This window comes from Dendrobates tinctorius, unplaced genomic scaffold, assembly GCF_039654945.1.
Source record: "Dendrobates tinctorius isolate UK_male_01 unplaced genomic scaffold, ASM3965494v1 ptg000046l, whole genome shotgun sequence".
Classification (NCBI taxonomy): Eukaryota; Metazoa; Chordata; class Amphibia; order Anura; family Dendrobatidae; genus Dendrobates; species Dendrobates tinctorius.
This window is the reverse complement of record NW_027361714.1, coordinates 76,554,448-76,574,647: the sequence shown is the minus strand read 5'-3', so window position 1 is coordinate 76,574,647 and position 20,200 is coordinate 76,554,448. Positions and strand designations below refer to the sequence as shown.

Here is a 20,200-nt window from a genome sequence, read left to right as displayed (position 1 = left end):
CGGTATGACTTTTTGACTGCTTTAAATTCTAATTTTTGTGTTGTAGTATGATGAAAAAAGTGAATTTTATGATTATTTTATGAAGTTCATCATAGGAGTTTAATTTGACCGTTTTGTAATTCAGAAAAACAAAAAGGGCCCTGATTAAATGAATGTCCAGGTGCACAAATACGCTATGGACTATATACACACTACAATTTTTTTTTTTTTTAACATTTTGATGACAAAATATTAACCAAGCCACCCGCGTTTCTAGAGGTAGGTCTTGGCTGTAACACGCTGCCATTACCAGCCGAGTATGGGGCAATCTCACCCCATGAGCCCGCTCCAGACACCCACTTCCTACTTGCATTATACATGTATGGCGGATATCATGATGGGGTTAATGGCTCTACATAAAAAAAAAAAAGATTCAGGTATTCAAATAATTTTTTTTTTGCCCATTTTTCCGCTATGCATGGGGCTTAACTTTTTTTTCCTGATATCTGAGGAAAATTTACAGAAAAATAAGTGCGTATCAATTTTCACTTTTTTTTATATAACATCAAAAGAACATTTTAAATTGTTGCCCTTCTTGTAGAATATTTTGAAAATTGAACTTTTTTTTATTGTAGGTGGAGCTAGAAAAAGCGATTGAGACAGTCTGTTTTTTATTTATACTTTTATTTAGCCTTTTTTCCTAATTTTGATTTTGTTTCCTTTATTTTGCACACTATGCACCCCCACCCCCTCTCACAAGGTCTTAAAATACCCCACAAAGGTCTTTCAGCATTTCTTTTTTATTGCTGATTTCAGAGATCATGAAGGTGGTAAACCATGTTTAACTTCTCTTGGGAAGTCTGGCTGTATGTGACAGCAGCTTTTCTCCCCCACAGCGTCATGATCTTGTGCAAGCTGGTTAAACTGCGTTGACATGATAGAAAGTTAGTGCAGGGATAAATGTGAAGTGACCAGATATATAATACCTATAGGCAGTCCAGAAGTAGTTAAACCCTTCACGACCTTCGATGTATCCTTACGCCCATGTTGGTAAGTACTTACCGACATTGGACGTATGGATACGTCATTGCGATTTTGGGCTCACTCAGGTCTGTTATCGGAAATATAGAGGGCTTCCATGTTACTGGTAGTACAATGGCTCTGGAAAAGCGAAATTGCCCCCACCCCGAAAGAAATTTAGCAAATTATGAGCCCTCTTCCCTTCTGAGCCCGAGTGTGCCTAAACTACATTGTGTCCACGTGTTTGACATTTCTGTAGTGATGGAAGCCCGCCTAATTTATAGGTGCGTGTCTCCAGAAGCACGAACTTGGCACTACCACGTACTGGTCACTACAATGGCAGCTTGCAATTTTGACTCTGCAACATCCACTGCTGCTTGTTTCTGGAAAACACCCATGGAGTCAAGATCATCACTACACCTGTAGATAAATTCCCAAAGTGGTGTAATTTTCAAAATGGGGTCACTTGAGGAGGAGGGGGGACTCTGATCTTGTAGTACATGAGGGATCTGTGTATGGAGTCCACAAACTTTTCTAGGAAAATCTGGGCTCCAGGAGGCAAATAGTACTCTGTCACTCCCGAGTCTCACCAAGTAGCTAAGCAGTACTGTACAACCACATATGGGATATTTCTACATTCAGCGTAGATTGTGTGGCAAATTTTGGTGCCATTTTTACCCATTTCTCAGTGTGAATATGTAAAATCTTGTACTAAAATAAAATTTTGGTGGTAATTATTTATTCTTAATTGCCCAATGGTATAAAATTTTGTGACACACCCATGGTGTCAATACGATCACTGCACCCCTAGATGACTTCATTGAGAGGTGTAGTTTGTAAAATGGGGTCACTTTTGGTTGGTTCTGCTGTTCTGGCATCTCAGGGTCTCTCTCAGCAGGTCATAGCACCAACAAGCCATAGCCGTAAAATCTGCAATATAATATGCCGTTCCTTCCCTTCTGAGCTTTTGTATTGTGCCTGAAAAGTATTAGCCTGTAGGGTAATGGCGTACTCAGGAGACATTTTTATAACAAATGTGAGGTCCATTTTTTCCACTAGCCCTTAAAAAAATTAACAAAAGTTGGGGCTAAAACAACATTTTAGTGTTAAAAATGTAATTATTCTTCACCGCTCAATGGGGTCCATTTTCTCCTGCTAGTCTTGTGAAAATGAGAAAAATTGGGGCTTAAAAACATTTTTGTGGGAATTTTTTTTTTTCATTTCCATAGATCAACATTGTGAAATTCTATGAAGCACCTGGGGGTTCAAGGTGCTCACCACACATCTAGATAAATTCCTTGCAGGGCCTAATTATTGTCTTTTTTTTCAGTTGGTTCTCATTTTTATCAAGGTAGTGGTGATTCCTGCCCCTTGTAAAGACAATACAAATGAGTACTAAGTTAAAAAAAAACAAAAAACTTATCTCTAGAGCTATTTGGCAGATTTAAAAAAAAAAAAAAAAAAAAAATGGAATACTCTCTGGAGCAGTTGGAATAAAAGAAAAGCATTTTGTTCTGGAGCCAGGTCCCCTTATTAAATTGTCACAAGCCAATTCCTTTCACAATTATGGCTGGTCAGTCACCTTATGGTCACTCGATAACCACTTGCTACAGTTGTAAAGGCTTTCTGTATTGATCTGCTAGCATACAATGACACATACAACTGTGGATGGTCAGTGTGAAATGCAGTTCTGCAGATAAGTAAGGCTGTGTGCCCACGTTGCGTTTATGCGTTTCCGCCGCATTTTTGCCACAGCGCAAACTCTTAAAAACGCTAATAAAACGCAGTCCCATGCAATCCTATGGGATTCCCCAATTGCTGTGCCAATGCTGCGGATTTTTCCACTGCGGAATCGCATAGCGGTAAAATGTGCAGCATGTCCATTATTTCTGCGGAATCGCTGCGATTCCGCCGCCATAGGGTTGCATTGAAACGCTCACTTTACGCATGTGGCTATGCCCACCATGCATGAAGTGAGCGCTTCATGTGCGGATGGTACCCAGGGTCTGGAGGAAAGGAGACTCTCCTCCATGCCCTGGGTACCGTATTCCTGTTTAAAATAATAAAAAAATAGAAAATAGTTTATACTTGCCCTCCGTTGGCCCCTGGAATCCTCCAGGCCCTCATGGCACTGCTGGCAACTTCCGTTCCCAGTGATGCATTGCGTGAATGACCTCTGATGACGTAGCGATCTCGCGAGAGGGTCGGGAAAATTCCGGGGGCCGACGGAGGGCAAGTATAAACTATTATTTTTTTTTATTTATTTTTTTTTAAATTTTTTTATTTTTAACATTCTATCTTTTACTATTGATGCTGCATAAGCAGCATCAATAGTAAAAAGTTGATCACACTTGTCAAGCACTATGCTTGACAAGTGTGACCAACCTGTCAATCAGTTTTCCAAGCGATGCTTTAAATCACTTGGAAAAGTGCTAGAATTCTGCAAGCAAAAACGCTTGCAAAACGCATGCGTTTTACCCGTGGCGGGGAGTTGCGGAAATGCTGCGGACATTTCCGCAGCATTTCTGCAACGTGGGCACATAGCCTTGCACTGTAAGAGTCATGATGTTCTTGTGTTTGTATGAATTATGAAGTGTACTGCTGGAGTGTCCTGGAGAACATTCATGTTCAGGTTGAGCCATGATGTCTTCACCATTCAATGTTACAGTGGGATATTCGAAGTGGAGAGATTGTCCAGGAGTATGACAGGCATCTGGGAGCTGTCAACACAATTACTTTTGTGGATGAGAACAGGCGTTTTGTAAGCACTTCTGATGATAAGAGCTTGAGAGTCTGGGAGTGGTAAGTCGCATATTTAATCACTCATCTGCAATATTGAGCGCATACCATATAAAATGGATCGGTGCAGGTATAAACTGTAGCAGCAAACCTCTTTTCCATCTAAACATATGCTTCCGTCTTCCAGATGGTATTGATTGTAAATTTCACAAAGTTTTGTTCCTTTTTATCTTTTTGTTTTCCAGTGCTGCATACATTTGCATCTGCAATTAATGTTGAACAGCTTGTGCCTGTTTTGACAACTGCAGTGTATTTACTACAGTTATTGAATCATGTGCCTGTTGCGGAGCCAGTTTGCTAAAATGCTGTTCCTTGGAGCAGTCTAGAGACTATATTTGTACATGGTTAGGAGTCTGTTGTCTCTGGAGATGAAGCTTTATTTTTATAGTCCTTTTTGCTTTCTTATGAAATCTTTCCATTGCTTTTAAAACATACCCCCTCATTCCTCATGTTTATGCGCTTGTCTATGATCAGATTGTAGTAGACAAGTGATTTTATATGGTTAACAAGTGAGCTGACCAAGTCTTTAAAGGGGTCGGCTACTTCCTGACACAATTTTGGAAAAGCCACAAACTGATGCCTAATGGTATATGTAATTACTAAAATATCTCACCTCTCCTCCAAGTTGAAGCCCAAGATACACATATGGCAGATACTCACTATGCCTGCGCAGGAACAGGCACTATAACCCTTTGACTGTGCATGTCCTATACACTGTTAGTTTCTACCCAGAAGCAGGCACAGCAAGAGAGGTCATGGTATGGGCAAATCGCGTTACTCCGTCTTTGGAGCCATGGACACAGCCATTGCCACATTCGCTGGTTAGAAGTGGTATACATGGGCAGTGGTAGAACTTTGTGTGTCTTCCGGTAACAAATAAGGCATTTTAGTCATTTCACATCAGTTTATGAAATATTGTCAGAAACTGGTCAATCCGTTTAATGCATTAACGTGGTTGGAGCAACATACCTTTATTGTAGAATTGTTTCAGTTTGGAAATTTAATACCAAAAATGCTTTTGTTTTATCACCAATTGTTTTGTGTTTTTTCTCTTTTCTCTGTCAGGGACATCCCTGTAGATTTTAAGTACATAGCGGAGCCAAGTATGCACTCAATGCCTGCTGTTACCTTGTCACCTAATGGTAAGTACAATTTCTAATGAAGTACAATAGATATCCTTTCTACATATTACATGCATTATGTACATCTTACTGGAAGCAGGCTGCCAACTTGTAATAGTGCTAGAATGCTACTTTGCAGTACGCTGTTAAAGGGAACCTATCACCTCGTATTGCCGCTATAAGCTGCGGCCACTGCCTTTCGGGGCTTATCTACAGCATTCTAGAATGCTGCAGATAAGCCCCCGATGTAACCTGAAAGATAAGAAAAACAAGTTTTATTATACTCACCCGGGGGCGGTCCGGTCCGATGGGTGTCGCAGGTCCGGGTCTGGCGCCTCCCATCTTCATACGATGTCGTCATCTTTCTTGCTTCGTGTCGTTTTTCCTGCGCCAGGCGTACTGATCTGCCCTGTTGAGGGCAGAGCCAAGTACTGCAGTGCGCAGGCATCGGGAAAGGTCAGAGAGGCTCAGTGTCTGTGCACTGCAGTACTTAGCTCTGCCCTCAACAGGGCAGATCAGTACACCTGAGCAGGAGCCACAACTCGAAACAAGGAAGATGACGACATCGTATGAAGTTGGGAGGCGTCGAACCCGAACCTGCGAAACCCATCGGACTGGACCGCCCCTGGGTGAGTATAATAAAACTTGTTTCTTTATCGCCTTATTGGGGGACACAGAATACCATGGGTGTATGCTGCTGCTGCTAGGAGGCTGACACTATGCAAAACAAGAACATTAGCTCCTCCCCGGCAGTATACACCCACCGACAGGCACTAGGCACCTCAGTTTGTGCTTAGTGTCTGGAGGCAGACCGGGATCTTCCCAGATCCGCAATTAACCTTTTCTTTCTTTAGGTGTTCTAGTGTGAACTTTTTAATTCTCTTGTCTTTTATTTTGCAGATTCAAGTCGGGAAACAGGGTGAAAATTCACTCTGCTTTCCCATATCAGGCGGCTGAGCGAGCAGTGTGGTGATCCCACATCACAACTCTCAGTGCGCTGGCAGGACTTTGTCCCTTATCACCTCCGGGTGCTATGGGATGCGGACAGGTGGCTGGTCCTTGCCAAAATCGCCCTCCTCACCCCTCTCTCGGGACAGGGCTGAGAGGAAGACGGCGATCGCAAGATTCCCCTCGCCATCAAGAGGTTAATGCCGTCTTCTACAGAAAGCGGGTACAGAGGACAGCGGCCACTACCCTAGTGAGAGGCCCCTGTGGTCATCCTCTTCAGGGACTTCAGGTAGGTGCCTGAACGATCCCTCCAGCCCGCAGCATCCCCAAAAGGGCACATTGGTGGGCAGCTGGACGTCTCCAGGATTTGAATTTCCCGCCCCTCTCCCTGCCTGTTGGGCGCCGCTCTTACCAGCCGCGCGCCTCTCCACTCATGTTACAAGGCTGAATACAGGGGTTTTTTCTCTCCCTGTTTTTCATAGCTGGCCATGTTTTCCCACAGCTCTCCTGCGCGCCAGTACCTCCATTACAGGGACTTTCTCTTCTCCTGGGCGTTTTAATCACGGGGCTCCGGCGCTGGTTTTTTACTTTCACTTTCGCTTTGGCCTGCTCTCCGAGCGCCTCCTCCTCCTTCTGAGCGCGCTTTTCCTCGCGCCTTTTTTAGCCCATCACAGGGCTCCTCATCCCCTTCCTTCATCTCTGCTCCAATTGCGGCTCAGCCGCTAAGCTCCGCCCACCGCTCACCTCATCGGGCTTTTCCTGTTTCTTCGTTCCTGCTCTTCTGCGCTGCTCGGGGGACACTTCAGCGTTTCTGCTGCTCTATGCAGAGATATTAGCCCTCCTCCGCAGTTTTTTCTCAATTTCCGCCGACATTCAGCGCAGTTTGCCTTATGCCCAACCCTGCAGGGGATCTCTGTTTCAGGCCCACCGCTACTCATTACGCCTGTGCGCACTGTAAAAGGAAGTGGGCTTCAGGTCAGCCATCTCCTTTCTGCCCGTCCTGCAGTCCTTCAACTATGTCGGCCTCTCAGGAGCACACAGATCCCCGTGATGGGGGCACTTCGCCTCTCCCAGAATGGGCCGTAGCCATGTCTCAGTCGGTATCCGATCTGACCAAAGTTTCTCAGTCCCTGGTCCAGGTCCTAGAACGTTTGCCTCAGCTATCTTCAGCCACCGCTGCTCCGACCGCCTCTCAGGGTGAGTCGTCCGCTCCTGACCGCGACCTTCAGAGGGACAGGCCGAATAGGATTTCCAGGAAGCGTCTCCTATCGGGCTCGTCTTCCAGTTCGCTAGGCCCGTCTGCTTCACCCAGGGGTCCGTCTCCTTCAGTGGACGACCTTGGGTCAGAGGACGATCCACAATCAGGATCTAGTTCAGAGGCAGATGACATGTCTAAAACACGAAGTATGGTCGATAGTCTTCTTTCAGCCATCTTCCAAACCCTGGAGATTAAGCAGGACAAGCCCCTTCCTCAGGAATGTTCTGTCCCATTTAAACGGTCAAGACCTCCATCCAAGACTTTTCCAAACCACTACGAGTTTGATACTACTCTAGCCAAACATTGGGAGCACCCTGAGCAACGTTTTTCGGGCCGCAGGTATTTGGATGTTTTGTACCCATTTGAGGCTGATTTGCTTTCTAAATGGACCAAAGCCCCTGAAGTGGACCCTCCCGTTTCTCGGATAGCCTCTAAGACAGTTCTGTCCCTTCCAGACGGTGCATCGCTTAAGGATCCGACGGACAGGCAGTTAGAATCCTTGGCGAAGTCTATCTTTGAGGCCTCCGGTGCCTCCCTCTGCCCTATTTTCGCCTCCTCCTGGGTAGCTAAAGTCATTTCGGCTTGGGCAAAAATTCTTCGCAGGGGCATCTTAGCGGCAGCTCCCCAGGACGAGCTGGCAGATCTGGCAGATCAAATTAATCACGCGGGTAAATACCTTTTAGCCGCCTCCTTAGATGCGGCCGGTTGTGTAGCTAGGGCTAACAGCAATATAGTAGCGGTACGCCGAGTTCTTTGGCTAAAGTCATGGAATGCGGATACCACCTCAAAAAAGTCGCTCACCAATCTGCCCTTCCAGGGTTCTAGGCTCTTTGGGGCCAAACTGGATCAAATAATTTCCGACGCCACTGGGGGTAAAAGTATTTCTCTCCCCCAGTCTCGACCAAGACGCTTCTTTAATAGAAAGGGTTTTCGGCCCTTTAGGCCCTTTCGTCCGTTCTCGTCCACAGAGAGATCTGTCCAGCAAGAGCATCCTTCCGCTTCTAGGGAGCGAGAGCAGAAGAAACCTTCTTACAAGCCCGCTCCCCGCTGGAGATCTAGAGGACAATACTCCAGGTCCTCAGGTGCCCGTTCCGGTAGGTTTGCCTCCAAGTGACGGGGCACCCCCACCTGGAAATCTTTCCAGGGTGGGAGGCAGACTTTCCTTTTTCGTGGACGTTTGGCTGTCGGTTGTCGACGACGCTTGGGTCAGAGAAATCATCGCATCCGGTTACAAGATCGAATTTTCTTCCCCGCCAGACAGGCGTTTTTTCCTTTCTCGTCCTCCAAGACAACGGTCCCACATTCCAGGATTCTTTCAGGCCATCTCCTCCCTTCTTTCCGCCGGAGTGATTGTTCCCGTTCCCTCAGACGGAACGGTTTTCAGGGTTCTACTCAAACCTCTTCGTAGTCCCGAAGAAAGACTGTTCCCTGCGGCCAATCCTGGACCTCAAATTGCTCAATCGCCACGTGAAGATTCTTCACTTCAAAATGGAGTCTCTTCGATCGGTGATGGCCTCCATGGAACCCGGAGAATTCCTCTGCTCTGTGGACATACGGGATGCCTATCTTCACATCCCTGTTTGCTTGCAACATCAGAAATATCTCAGATTTGCGATTCAGGACGATCATTACCAATTCACGGCTCTCCCTTTCGGCCTAGCCTCCGCTCCCCGTGTTTTCACGAAAGTGATGGCGACGGTCATGGCCATCCTTCGATCCAGAGGGATTCTCATCATCCCTTATCTGGACGATCTCTTAATCAAGGGCTCGTCCCGTCAAGACTGTCTCCTAAGTCTTCAGATAACTCTGGATACTCTCGACCGTCTCGGATGGTTAGTCAACAAAGAAAAGTCCGTCCTCAGCCCCACTCAGCGGTTTTTCATCAGAGGACGGCTCAAGGACACTGGAACCCTCAGGAAGCTCTTCTTCCTATCAATCTCGAGATTAGAGCAATCTTTCTGGCCCTTCTTTGCTGGCAACCCCTTCTCGTCGGCAAGCCGATCCGCATTGTCGGACAACGCCACAGCTGTGGCATACATAAACCATCAGGGCGGCACGCGCAGCCACCAAGTCATGTCAGAAGTGGCCAGGATTCTGCGCTGGGCGGAAAGTTACGTCCCAACAATCTCCGCCGTTCACATTCCAGGGGTGGAAAACTGGGCAGCCGACTTTGAGTCGTCAAGGCCTAGCGTCAGGCGAATGGTCTCTCCATCCCTCAGTCTTCGATCAGATATGCAAGCGTTGGGGTTCTCCGGACGTCGACCTCATGGCATCTCGAATGAACCACAAAGTTCCGCGCTTCGTAGCCAGGTCCAGAGATCCTCTAGCCGTCGCTTGCGACGCCCTAGTAATCCCGTGGTCCCAGTTCCAACTCCCTTATCTTTTTCCACCTCTTGCCTTGATCCCAAGAGTGGTCAAGAAGATAAAATCGGAAGGCGTTCCGGTAATTCTTGTGGCTCCAGACTGGCCGAGACGGCCTTGGTATGCGGAACTGGTGAACATGCTCGCGGACGTTCCCTGGAGACTTCCGGACCGTCCGGATCTTCTCTCACAAGGCCCCCTTTACCACGAGAATTCTCGGTCTCTGAATTTAACGGCATGGCCGTTGAGGCCGCAATCCTAAGAGAATCAGGTTTGTCCAGCCAAGTGATTCAGACGATGATCAAAGCCAGGAAGCCAGCCTCTTCCCGCATTTACCACAGGTGTTGGAAGGCTTTTTTCCGTTGGTGCGACGATAAAGAAGTTTTTCCAATGGCCTTTTCCATTCCGTCCATACTGGGTTTTCTCCAGTCTGGCTTAGATTCGGGTCTGTCTCTCAGTACCCTGAAGGGCCAGGTTTCTGCCTTGTCTATCCTCTTTCAAAGAGAGCTCGCTTCCTTACCGCAGATTAAGACGTTCCTCCAAGGAGTCGCTCATGTGGCTCCTCCTCATCATTCACCAATAGAACCGTGGGATCTCAATCTCGTTCTTGGCGCTCTCCAATAGGCGCCGTTTGAGCCCATCCAGGACATTCCTTTGTCACTTCTTTCATGGAAGGTAACCTTTTTGATCGCCATTACATCCATCAGAAGAGTTTCTGAGTTAGCGGCCTTGTCATGCCGTTCTCCTTATCTGGTGCTCCATCAGGATAAAGTCGTCCTCAGGCCCGTTCCTTCCTTCCTGCCAAAGGTGGTTTCCTCCTTTCACATCAACGAGGATATCGTTCTTCCATCGTTTTGTCCGGCTCCTTCTCACCCTCTTGAGAGGTCACTCCACAAGCTGGATGTTGTTAGAGCCTTGCGTGTCTACCTCGCTAGGACCGCTTCTCTTCGTCAATCCGATTCATTGCTGGTCATCTCTGAAGGTCACAGGAAAGGGCTTCCGGCATCCAAATCCACGATTGCTCGCTGGATTCGTTCTACCATTCAGGAAGCATACCGACTTCAGGAAAAACGGCCCCCTCCGGGAGTGAGAGCTCACTCCACCCGGGCTGTGGCAGCTTCGTGGGCCGTTCGACACCAGGCTTCGGCTCTGCAACTTTGCAGGGCCGCGACCTGGTCGTCCTTGCACACATTTGCGAGGTTCTACAGGGTTCATACCCAGGTCTCGTCTGATGCGGTTGTTGGTAGGAAGGTTCTGCAGGCGGCGGTGGCGCACCGGCCGACCTAAGCCTTTCCTGTTCTTTCGTTCCTTATTGCTGTTCCCGCCCTTGGGACTGCTTTGGAACGTGCCATGGTATTCTGTGTCCCCCAATAAGGCGATAAAGAAAGATGGATTTTTGGTTCTTACCGTAAAATCTCTTTCTTGGAGCCTTCATTGGGGGACACAGCACCCTCCCTGTTTAAATTGTACCGTGTTGGGTCTTTGAGTCCCCTGTTGGGTTGGTACATATGTTTTGAGAGTTTCCGTTGCTTCTCCTACTGCTTTTGCGCCAACTGAGGTGCCTAGTGCCTGTCGGTGGGTGTATACTGCCGGGGAGGAGCCAATGTTCTTGTTTTGCATAGTGTCAGCCTCCTAGCAGCAGCAGCATACACCCATGGTATTCTGTGTCCCCCAATGAAGGCTCCAAGAAAGAGATTTTACGGTAAGAACCAAAAATCCATCTTTTTCTTTCAGGTTAGATTGGGGGCTTATCTACAGCATTCTAGAATGCTGTAGATAAGCCCTGAAAGGCAGTGGCTGCCGCTCATAGCTGAAAAAGGAGGTGACAGGTTCCCTTTAATATATAGCATTAGATCATTTGTCAGTGTAATATACCGTATATACTCGTGTATAAGCAGAGATTTTCAGCCCATTTTTTGGGGCTGAAAGTCCCCCTCTCGGCTTATACACGAGTCATATACGTGGGGATCAGCGGGGGAGGGGGGGCGGGGGTGTCACAGATCATACTCACCTGTCCTGGCACTCTCTGCAGCCCCCTCGCTTCTCCACGGTCTCCTTTCCTGCATTCAGCGGTCACGTGGTACCGCTCAGTAAACTCATCACTATGCGCATATTCATGAGTGGTAATGAGCGGTATCACATGACCGCTGAAGGCAGGAAGGGAGACAGTGGAGAAGCGAGGCTGCAGTGACGTTCCAGGACGGGGGAGTATAGCGATATTCACCTGTCCTAGTTCCCATGCTGCTTCCTGTGTCCGTGATGTTTAGCCAGCAGGGGGCGCGGTGACGTGGTTAGTGCGCACGGCACCCTCTGCTGGCTGAACAGTGACTGACAGAGGACGCGCAGACAGTTGTGAGCAGCGGTGGACCCCGGACAGGTGAATATCACAGGTGCCGGGTCCTGAGCAGGAGAGGTGAGTATGGCATTTTTTTTTTTTTTTTTGTAGCAGCAGCATATGGGGGCATAAGATATGGGGGCATATTCTATGGAGCAGCATATGGGGGCATAATCTATAGAGCAGCATATGGGGGCATATTCTATGGAGCAGCATATGGGGGCATATTCTATGGAGCAGCATATGGGGGCATATTTCATGGAGCAGCATATGGGGGCGTATTCTATGGGGCAGCATATGGAGGCATATTCTGTGGGGCAGCATATTGGGGCATATTCTGTGCTAATACTCCACATTTTTTATTGTGTTTTTTTTGCACTTTTTATTCAGGGTGCAGTTGGGCCCATTTGGTCTTGTAAACTGCGGTGTCTGTTCACATGGCATGCATTTTGATGACGCTGGGCAGCCCGCCTGAGCTAATAGAAGGGTGTCACTACTAGGCTGTTAATCTGGATGCTGTGCATTGCCATAGTGTGAACAGCGCCGCATACAAGTTTTTTGTTGTGCATTAACATACCAGGCAGCCGCCCCCTCCATGTATTGGTAGCTGGGAGCGGTTGTTTCACCGGTATTCTTGCACCTGTGTTGCCATCTTAATTATATGGGCCCACTGCATACTGATAGTGCATTTGTCTGGAGGCCTGGACGGGTAAACCTTTCTGCTTTTTTGCTGTTTTCTTCTGGCATAGTCTATGGGGCATCTTATGGGGACATAATCTGTGGAGCATCTTATGGGGCATAATTTATGGAGCATCTTATGGGGCCATAACCTTTATCGAGCATTATATGGGGCATATTATTCTATGGAGCATCTTATGGGGCCATTATTAACCTTTGTGCAGCATTATATGGGGTGTATTTTGTATGGAGCATTATATGGGGCTCCTGATTCAATATGGATATTCAAAAACATTTAACCTACTGATGTCTCAAATAATTTTACTTTTATTGGTATCTATTTTTATTTTTGAAATTTACCAGTAGCTGCTGCATTTTCCACCCTAGGCTTATACACAAGTCAATAATTTTTCCCAGTTTTTTTGTGGCAAAATTAGGGGGGTCGGCTTATACATGAGTATATACGGTAATTGGAAATACTGTCAGGAAGTGAGATCAGAACATGATGCTTAGAGTTTATTCACAGTCATAAATGTAATGATAAAATAGGACCAATCTCTTATTTCCCCTTTTTAGAATGGTTTTTGACACCCCATAAACAAGCATTGCTGCATAATAAATTGTAAAAGAGCTGTGATGTAGCCACCTCCTATGGAGTGGGTCAGTGGGAATAGTAATTAACAGGCTTGAATGTTGACAAGTCCTTCCTGGCTTCAAACTAACACATGGTCAATGGTGGCAGACTCTTTGACAGATATCAGATATGACTTTTGGGTTTATTATGACAGGTGTAGACTCTATAGTTAGTTATGGGAGACATATTTTGGGCATCTTGATGTAGTGCCGAACATAATGCATTAACTTGCATATCTGTGCTGTTTGCGCATCAGCCCAGAATTAATATGAGCCAGATGTACAGAAAGCTAAAATCATGATGGGAAATATGGCGTTAAAATCTCCTAATTTTTGGGACCTGAGCTACATCTCATTTACCAGCCCCTCGCCATCTGAGGCGGAGAGTTTTGGAAGCAGATCCATAACTGGGTATCTCAGTGCCTCACTGGTCCTGGGCTCTGGTGCCACATTGTGTTGGGGCCAGGTATCATCCTCAACCAAGGCACAGATTAACATGTCTTTGGTATTCTCTGTCCCATTGAGACCTCATTTTTTACACTGATAACTCAGCAACGCTTTCTTGTGATTCTTATAAGCAGCTGCCATCTTAGCAGTCACTAGCCAAATAAAAAAATGGAACAAAAAACGAGAGATCTTATATAAACTTTCCCTCATTGGTCAACTATAAGGGCATTTTACAAAAGTATCTCTTCTATGACAAGTTGTGTTTTTTTTTTTTTAAACTGTTTTTAGTAAATTTAACAACAAGGAGAAAGGTACAAACAGTTACATTATGTTTATGACATTTAACCATAATCCTATGACAAGTCTTTTCTAAACAAGGACAATGTAAAATCTGAAAAGTCTGATGGATTATTTTGTAGAGACCTATGACCTTGTTCCTACAAAGAGTATTTGGTGCATTTCTGATGTTGCAGATTAGAATTCTCTTTCTCCAGTGTTCCCGATCATAAAATGCACATGCCACTTAATGAATTGGGTTCATCCCGCAACTGGTGTAGTATGGTAAATTTTGATCAATCTGTCTTGCTGGTTTTGCCAAATTTAGAAAAACTGACTAGGACTGACATAAAACACCCAAAAGTCGCAACTTTTTTTGAAACTTTGTGTTATGCAAAAAAATTGCAATGTTTTAAGGTGTTTTATGGCAGAATTCTGTGAAAACAGCATTTGCAATCGGACCCAGAGTGTATAGCTTTCGATTGCTCTGGTTGCAGAGAAAGCTTCCTTGTGTTCACATAAACCAAGCCTAAGTAGTGATGAGCGAGTGCACACTCCTGTGCTAAGAGTATCTGCGGCTTGCTTGGATACAATGTTCGAGTCACCATGGCTGTTCCACTCTGCAACACGTGCAGGGATTGCCTGTTAGGCAATTCCTACATGTGTTGCAGCTGTTGAACATGTTGAATAGCCGAGAGACTTACAGCCACGGCGACTCAAGAGTATGTTTTGCATGCTAGGGTAGCACCTTGTGCACGTTCACTCATCAGCTAAGCCAAATTGATGAAGAGTTCTCCATCCTTCAAATGATATCCAGAGAAATGGAAGGGTGGACTGCCCACTGTGTGTGAAAGGCATCTGTCTGGTGTCGTAAGATACAAGGGAAATGTTCTTCTCTGGTATATCTAAGCATAACGTGGAAGCAAAATGTTTGCATGTAAACTTTGACCAAACGGTATTTGGCGATAATCTCTCAGAATACGCATTTACTTTTTCTTCACGTTGATTAACAGGTAAATGGTTGGCTTGTCAGTCCATGGATAACCAGATCCTTATTTTTGGAGCACAAAACAGATTCCGATTAAATAAAAAGAAAATTTTCAAAGGTCATATGGTGGCAGGTTATGCCTGTCAAGTGGACTTTTCACCAGACATGAGGTAATATTCGGTTCCAATTCTGATTTTATCATATCCTTTTAAAACAATACAGATTTACCTTGGCATTAGTTACGTCACATATAAACTTAAAGAGGTTGTCCAGTAGTGGACAATCCCTTTTCAATGTCCCTAATATGCCATTGTTTGTCACGTGTGAGGCAGTAAAGGAATGGAGTGGTCAAACCTCTAATTTTGATGCACTAGTTTAGATTAGGGAAGTACACTCACAATATCACACATGCAAGCACACACACAGTGCACACATAAAACATGCAGATGACATGCCATGCACATATCGGACACATGCAGATGACACGTCACATATTTTAATCACTAGTGCATTGGACAGATGTTGGTAAAATGGTTCACATCGAGAATTGCAAACCTCACATTAAGGTGTTGTCCACTAATCAGATAACCCCTTTGTCAATTGCTATAACCCCCTGTAAGATAACAACCAGTTATACGAACCTTCAATGCCTTTCCAGTGGCATCAGCTTTTGGGACCACATGAGACCTGCAGCCAATCGGTGGCTGCTTCACTCTCACTTCTTTCAGATGTAAACGACATCCGGAGGAAGTAAGAACATTTCTTTCGAATGTAAGTTTTGTCTGAAGAAATTAAGAGTGAAACAGTCACCGATTCCTCTCAGGGCTCTTGTGTCACGACAACCTCATGCAAACCCCAGCAATGGCGGTCCTGGTAGTTTTCTCTCCTGCCCTGTATTAGACTGATCAATATTGGGCAGGAGTAGAAAGAACTTTGTGCCCAAATAATCAAAACATTCACCCCAGAATTCTGTCGTAAAAGCTTTTGATAAGTCACAAAATTTTAATTTGAAAATTTTGCTACTTTTGGCATCTTTACTCCAGCAACTGTCCCTCATCAAATTCATGATGAGCGGTGGAATTCGCCACACCAAAAATCTTACTTCTGATGACGTTGTACACTGCTCGTCCGATGTTCCTGATTCACAAAGTGTTGGCCTCTTTTTGAGACAAGATCATCTAACTCCAGCTTGTCCCCTCATTAAGATCGTCGTGCACAATGCCAGTCTTGATGAATTGGGCCCTATGTTGCCACATAGTTCTATCAGTGATCAGGAAGGACACTGTAAGCAGTCTCCACAATCATAGGTAATTTCTTCTGGACTAGAAGATGTGTACAACATTAAAAAAGAAATAAATATTACTAAAGAGTGCATCCTAATATCTAGAAAATGTGTTAAATGAAAAATCAATATTTCCACACACTTTAACTCTTTAATTAAGATTTGAAATCTAGGGGCTATTGGTAAAATGATCATAACTACTGAATTTCTTTTTTACCAGCTATGTGGTGTCTGGTGATGCTGATGGAAAGCTGAACATCTGGGACTGGAAGACTACTAAACTCTACAGTAGATTAAAGGCCCATGATAAAGTGTGTATAGGTGCAGTATGGCACCCTCATGAAACATCCAAAGTTATCACCTGTGGATGGGACGGTCTCATCAAACTATGGGACTAAATCACAAGTGCCTGTGTTGGATGAATGAACAGTTGTTTTATTTAATGTACTTTAAACTTTGCGTGGGAAAACTACTAAGATTAGAGAGGTGGTATTTTGAAACTGAATTACCTATCTTGAAAGAAGAGTTGGGCCCATCTGCACCTATCATCTCTATTTGAAGATTTTTTCACATTCTTTAGTGTGAGAATGAAAATTCCTTAAAACGTCAATTCTAAGCGTTGAGTGGCATCATGCAAGATGTGTGCTCTGTACGGTGTCTAGATGGAGAAGTACCTTCCTCAGCAGGTGCAGTCTTTGTTTCCATCAGTATCCTTGTATGTGTATATGGAAGCTCAGACAAGAACATTATTAATCTGTACAGATGTTTTATTTTTAAGTGAAAAATAAAATTGTAAATTGGTCTTTTCTACATTCTGTCTTCTTTGCAATTGATCTAATATACAACTACCGTATATACTCGTGTATAATCTGAGATTTTCAGCCGATTTTTGGGGGGCTGAAAGTCTCCCTCGGCTTATACGCGAGTCATATAGCCAGGGGGTAGGTGGGGGAGCGGGGGTGTCACATCATACTGAACCCCCCCGGCGTGGTCTCTGCATTTCCCCTGCTTGTCCCACGGTCTCCCTTCCTTCGTACGGCGGTCACATGGTACCGCTCATTAAAGTAATGAATATGCGCATATTTATGACTTTAATGAGCGTTACCACGTGACCACTGAAGGAAGGAAGGGAGGCCGTGGGAGAACGGGACTGCAGAGATGCGCCAGGGAAAGGTAAGTATATGCTATATTCACCTGTCCCTGTTCCAACGCTGCTGTCTGCCTGCCGGGTCCCTCTGTCAGTGACGTTCAGACAGCAGAGGGTGCGATGACGTAGTCAGTGCGCGCCCTCTGGCTGAACAGTCACTGACAGAGGGACCCAGCAGGCAGACAGTGGCGAGCAGCGTTGGAACCGGGACAGGTGAATATCTCAGGTGCCGGGTCCTGAGCCAGCGGCGACACCTGTACCCCATATTGCCCCGATGTCTCCGCCTGCTCAGCACACCAGCACCTGGCCCCTAGCAATGAGAGGTGAGTATGTCTTTTCTTTTTAATACCTGCAGTAGCGGCAGCAGCAATATATGGGGGCATAATCTAGGGATCATCATATAGGGGCATATTCTGTGGAGCATCTTATGGGGGCAGCATATGGGGGCATATTCAGTGGAGCATCTTATGGGGGCATATTCAATGGAGCATCTTATGGGGCCTATTCTATGGAACATTTTATGGGGCAGCATATGGGGCATAATCTATGGAATGTCTTATGGGGCCATAACCATATGGGGCGTAATTTGTATGGAGCTTCTTATGGGGCCATCATGAACTTTATGGAGCATTATATGGGGCTCCTGATTCAATATGGCTATTCAAAAACTTAACCTACTGATGTCTCAATTAATTTTTATTGGTATCTATTTTTATTTTTGAAATTTACCAGTAGCTGCTGCATTTTCCACCCTAGGCTTATACGCAAGTCAATAAGTTTTCCCAGTTTTTTTGTGGCAAAATTAATGGGGTCAGCGTATATACGGTTCTTTTTCTACAGAGGAAAAGCATTTTGTCATCTATTTTATATCCTATGTTTTTGTAGTTGCACTGATAAAGGCCATAAAATATCCATATGGATTCTGCTGGTGGCTGGTTAATATGCTAGTAACAAAATACCAATATCTGATTACATACACGGCTCAAAAAAATAATGGGAACACTTAACAACACAATGTAACTCCAAATCAATCACACTTCTGTGAAAATCAACCTGTCAAGTTATGAAGCAACTCTGATTGTGAATCAATTTCTCCTGCTTTTGTGCAAATGGAACAGACAACCAGTAGAAATGATAGGCTATTAGCAAGACAACCGCTATAAAGGAGTGGTTCTGCAGGTGGTGACCACAGATCATTGCTCTGTTCTCATCCTTGTTTGGCTGTTATTTTGGTCACTTTTGTCATTGCTCTCACCCCTACAGGTACAGTAGCATGAGGCGAGGTCTACAACCCACAGAAGTTGCTCAGGTAGTGCAGCTCATCCAGGATGACACATCAATGCAAGCTGTGGCACAGTGTCCAGAGCATGGAGCAGATACCAGTAGCCAGGCCAGTACACCTGGAGACGTGGAGGGCAACAACTAAGCAGCAGGAAAGCAACCTCCTCCTTTGTGCAAGGAGGAACAGTGCCAGAGCCTAGCAAAATGACCTCTAATAGGCCACTGTGTCTGCTCAAACTGTCAGAAACTGACTCCATGAGGGCCCAACGTCCACAAGTAGGGTTTGAATTTTCAGGCCTACACCTATAGGCTAGGAAGGGACCATGGATATAGGCCCCCTCCCAGACTAAGAACATCAGTTCTCAGCCGCCCCAGCAATGGCGCATCCATAAGATGTGCCAATTCTGGTGCTTACCCTCCACTGTCCCCACTTGCACTTATGGTTGCTGACATCAAGCCCAGGGGTTAGTAATGGAGAGGTGTCTATAAGACGTGGCTGTTCATGGAAGATGATGATTTCTGCTACACATAGTAGAGCTGAAGCACTGCTATATGTAGCACAAGCGATCGGATGATCGTAGCTTCATGTCTCCTAAGGTGACTATTGAAGTAACTAAAAAGTGTAAAAACAAAAATGTACAAAATCTGATTTGGTAAATGGCTCAACGAGAAAAAAAAGCAAAACATTGCAATGAAATACAATAACAGGTGATCAAAACATTGTGCTTACCTCAAAATAGTAATAAAAACGTCCATTCGGCACACAAAAAATAAACCCTCACCAAGCCCCAAATCATGAAAATTGGAGACACTACAGGTATCGGAATATTTTTTTTTTTTTTTAACCAACATTGGATTTTTTTTTCATCACTTAACTAAAAAGAACCTACATGTTTGCTACCTATGAACTCGTAATGACCTGAATAATCATAATGACATAATTTCAAAGACATACTAATAGGGAGTTTAGATTGTGAGCCCCATCGGGGACAGTGCCAATAATGTCTGTAAAGCGCTGTGGAATTAATGGCGCTATATAAATGAGTAAAATAAATAAATAGCTGGTCAGTGTTAGAATTTAGTGAACATAGTAAAAAAAAAATAAAAAAAAGCAAGCAATTGTGGAATTGCACGTAATAAAAAAAAAAAAATCTCTGAAATTGCACTATTTGCAATTTCACCACACTTGGAAATTTTTTCCCCGTTTTACAGTACATGATATGGTAAAATCATTCAAAAGTACAACTTGTCCCGCAAAAAATCAAGCCCTCACACTGCCATTTTGACTGAAAAATAAAAAGTTAGGACTCTGGGGGAAAAAGAGGAGCAAAAAATGAAATGAAAAAGCCCAATGTCATGAAGGGGTTAATTACCTGTATATATAATGTCAAAGGTCCCGTGAGGGTGTATGGAGCAGGCTCAAAATATAAGTCTGCTCCATATACCACACGTGACCCCGCTTATATTATATTGTATTATATATGAAGCTGTCGGGATCGCTGGTGCATCGCTAAGTGGTCGCTAGTGAGCTGCCACACAGGCAGATCTCACCAGCGACATCGATGGGGACGGGGGTCGCTACTTACCTGTCACACTAGGCGATCCTGACGTCCTCCCGCCTGGCTCCACGCTCGTCTCTCCACAGGA

General features: G+C 45.1%; 1 protein-coding gene across 1 annotated transcript in view; it reads left to right on the top strand.

The window, feature by feature from the left end:
* The window catches only part of CDC40 (cell division cycle 40), a 60,271-nt gene extending 43,336 nt beyond the window's left edge, over window positions 1-16,935 (top strand). Inside the window, exons 12-15 of the mRNA XM_073576016.1 lie at window positions 3,668-3,801; window positions 4,864-4,940; window positions 14,869-15,013; window positions 16,346-16,935. Coding sequence (XP_073432117.1) covers window positions 3,668-3,801; window positions 4,864-4,940; window positions 14,869-15,013; window positions 16,346-16,523 — 534 coding nt within the window. The 3' untranslated portion in view covers window positions 16,524-16,935. The remainder of the gene's footprint in view (window positions 1-3,667; window positions 3,802-4,863; window positions 4,941-14,868; window positions 15,014-16,345) is intronic.
* Window positions 16,936-20,200: the final 3,265 nt, after the last annotated feature.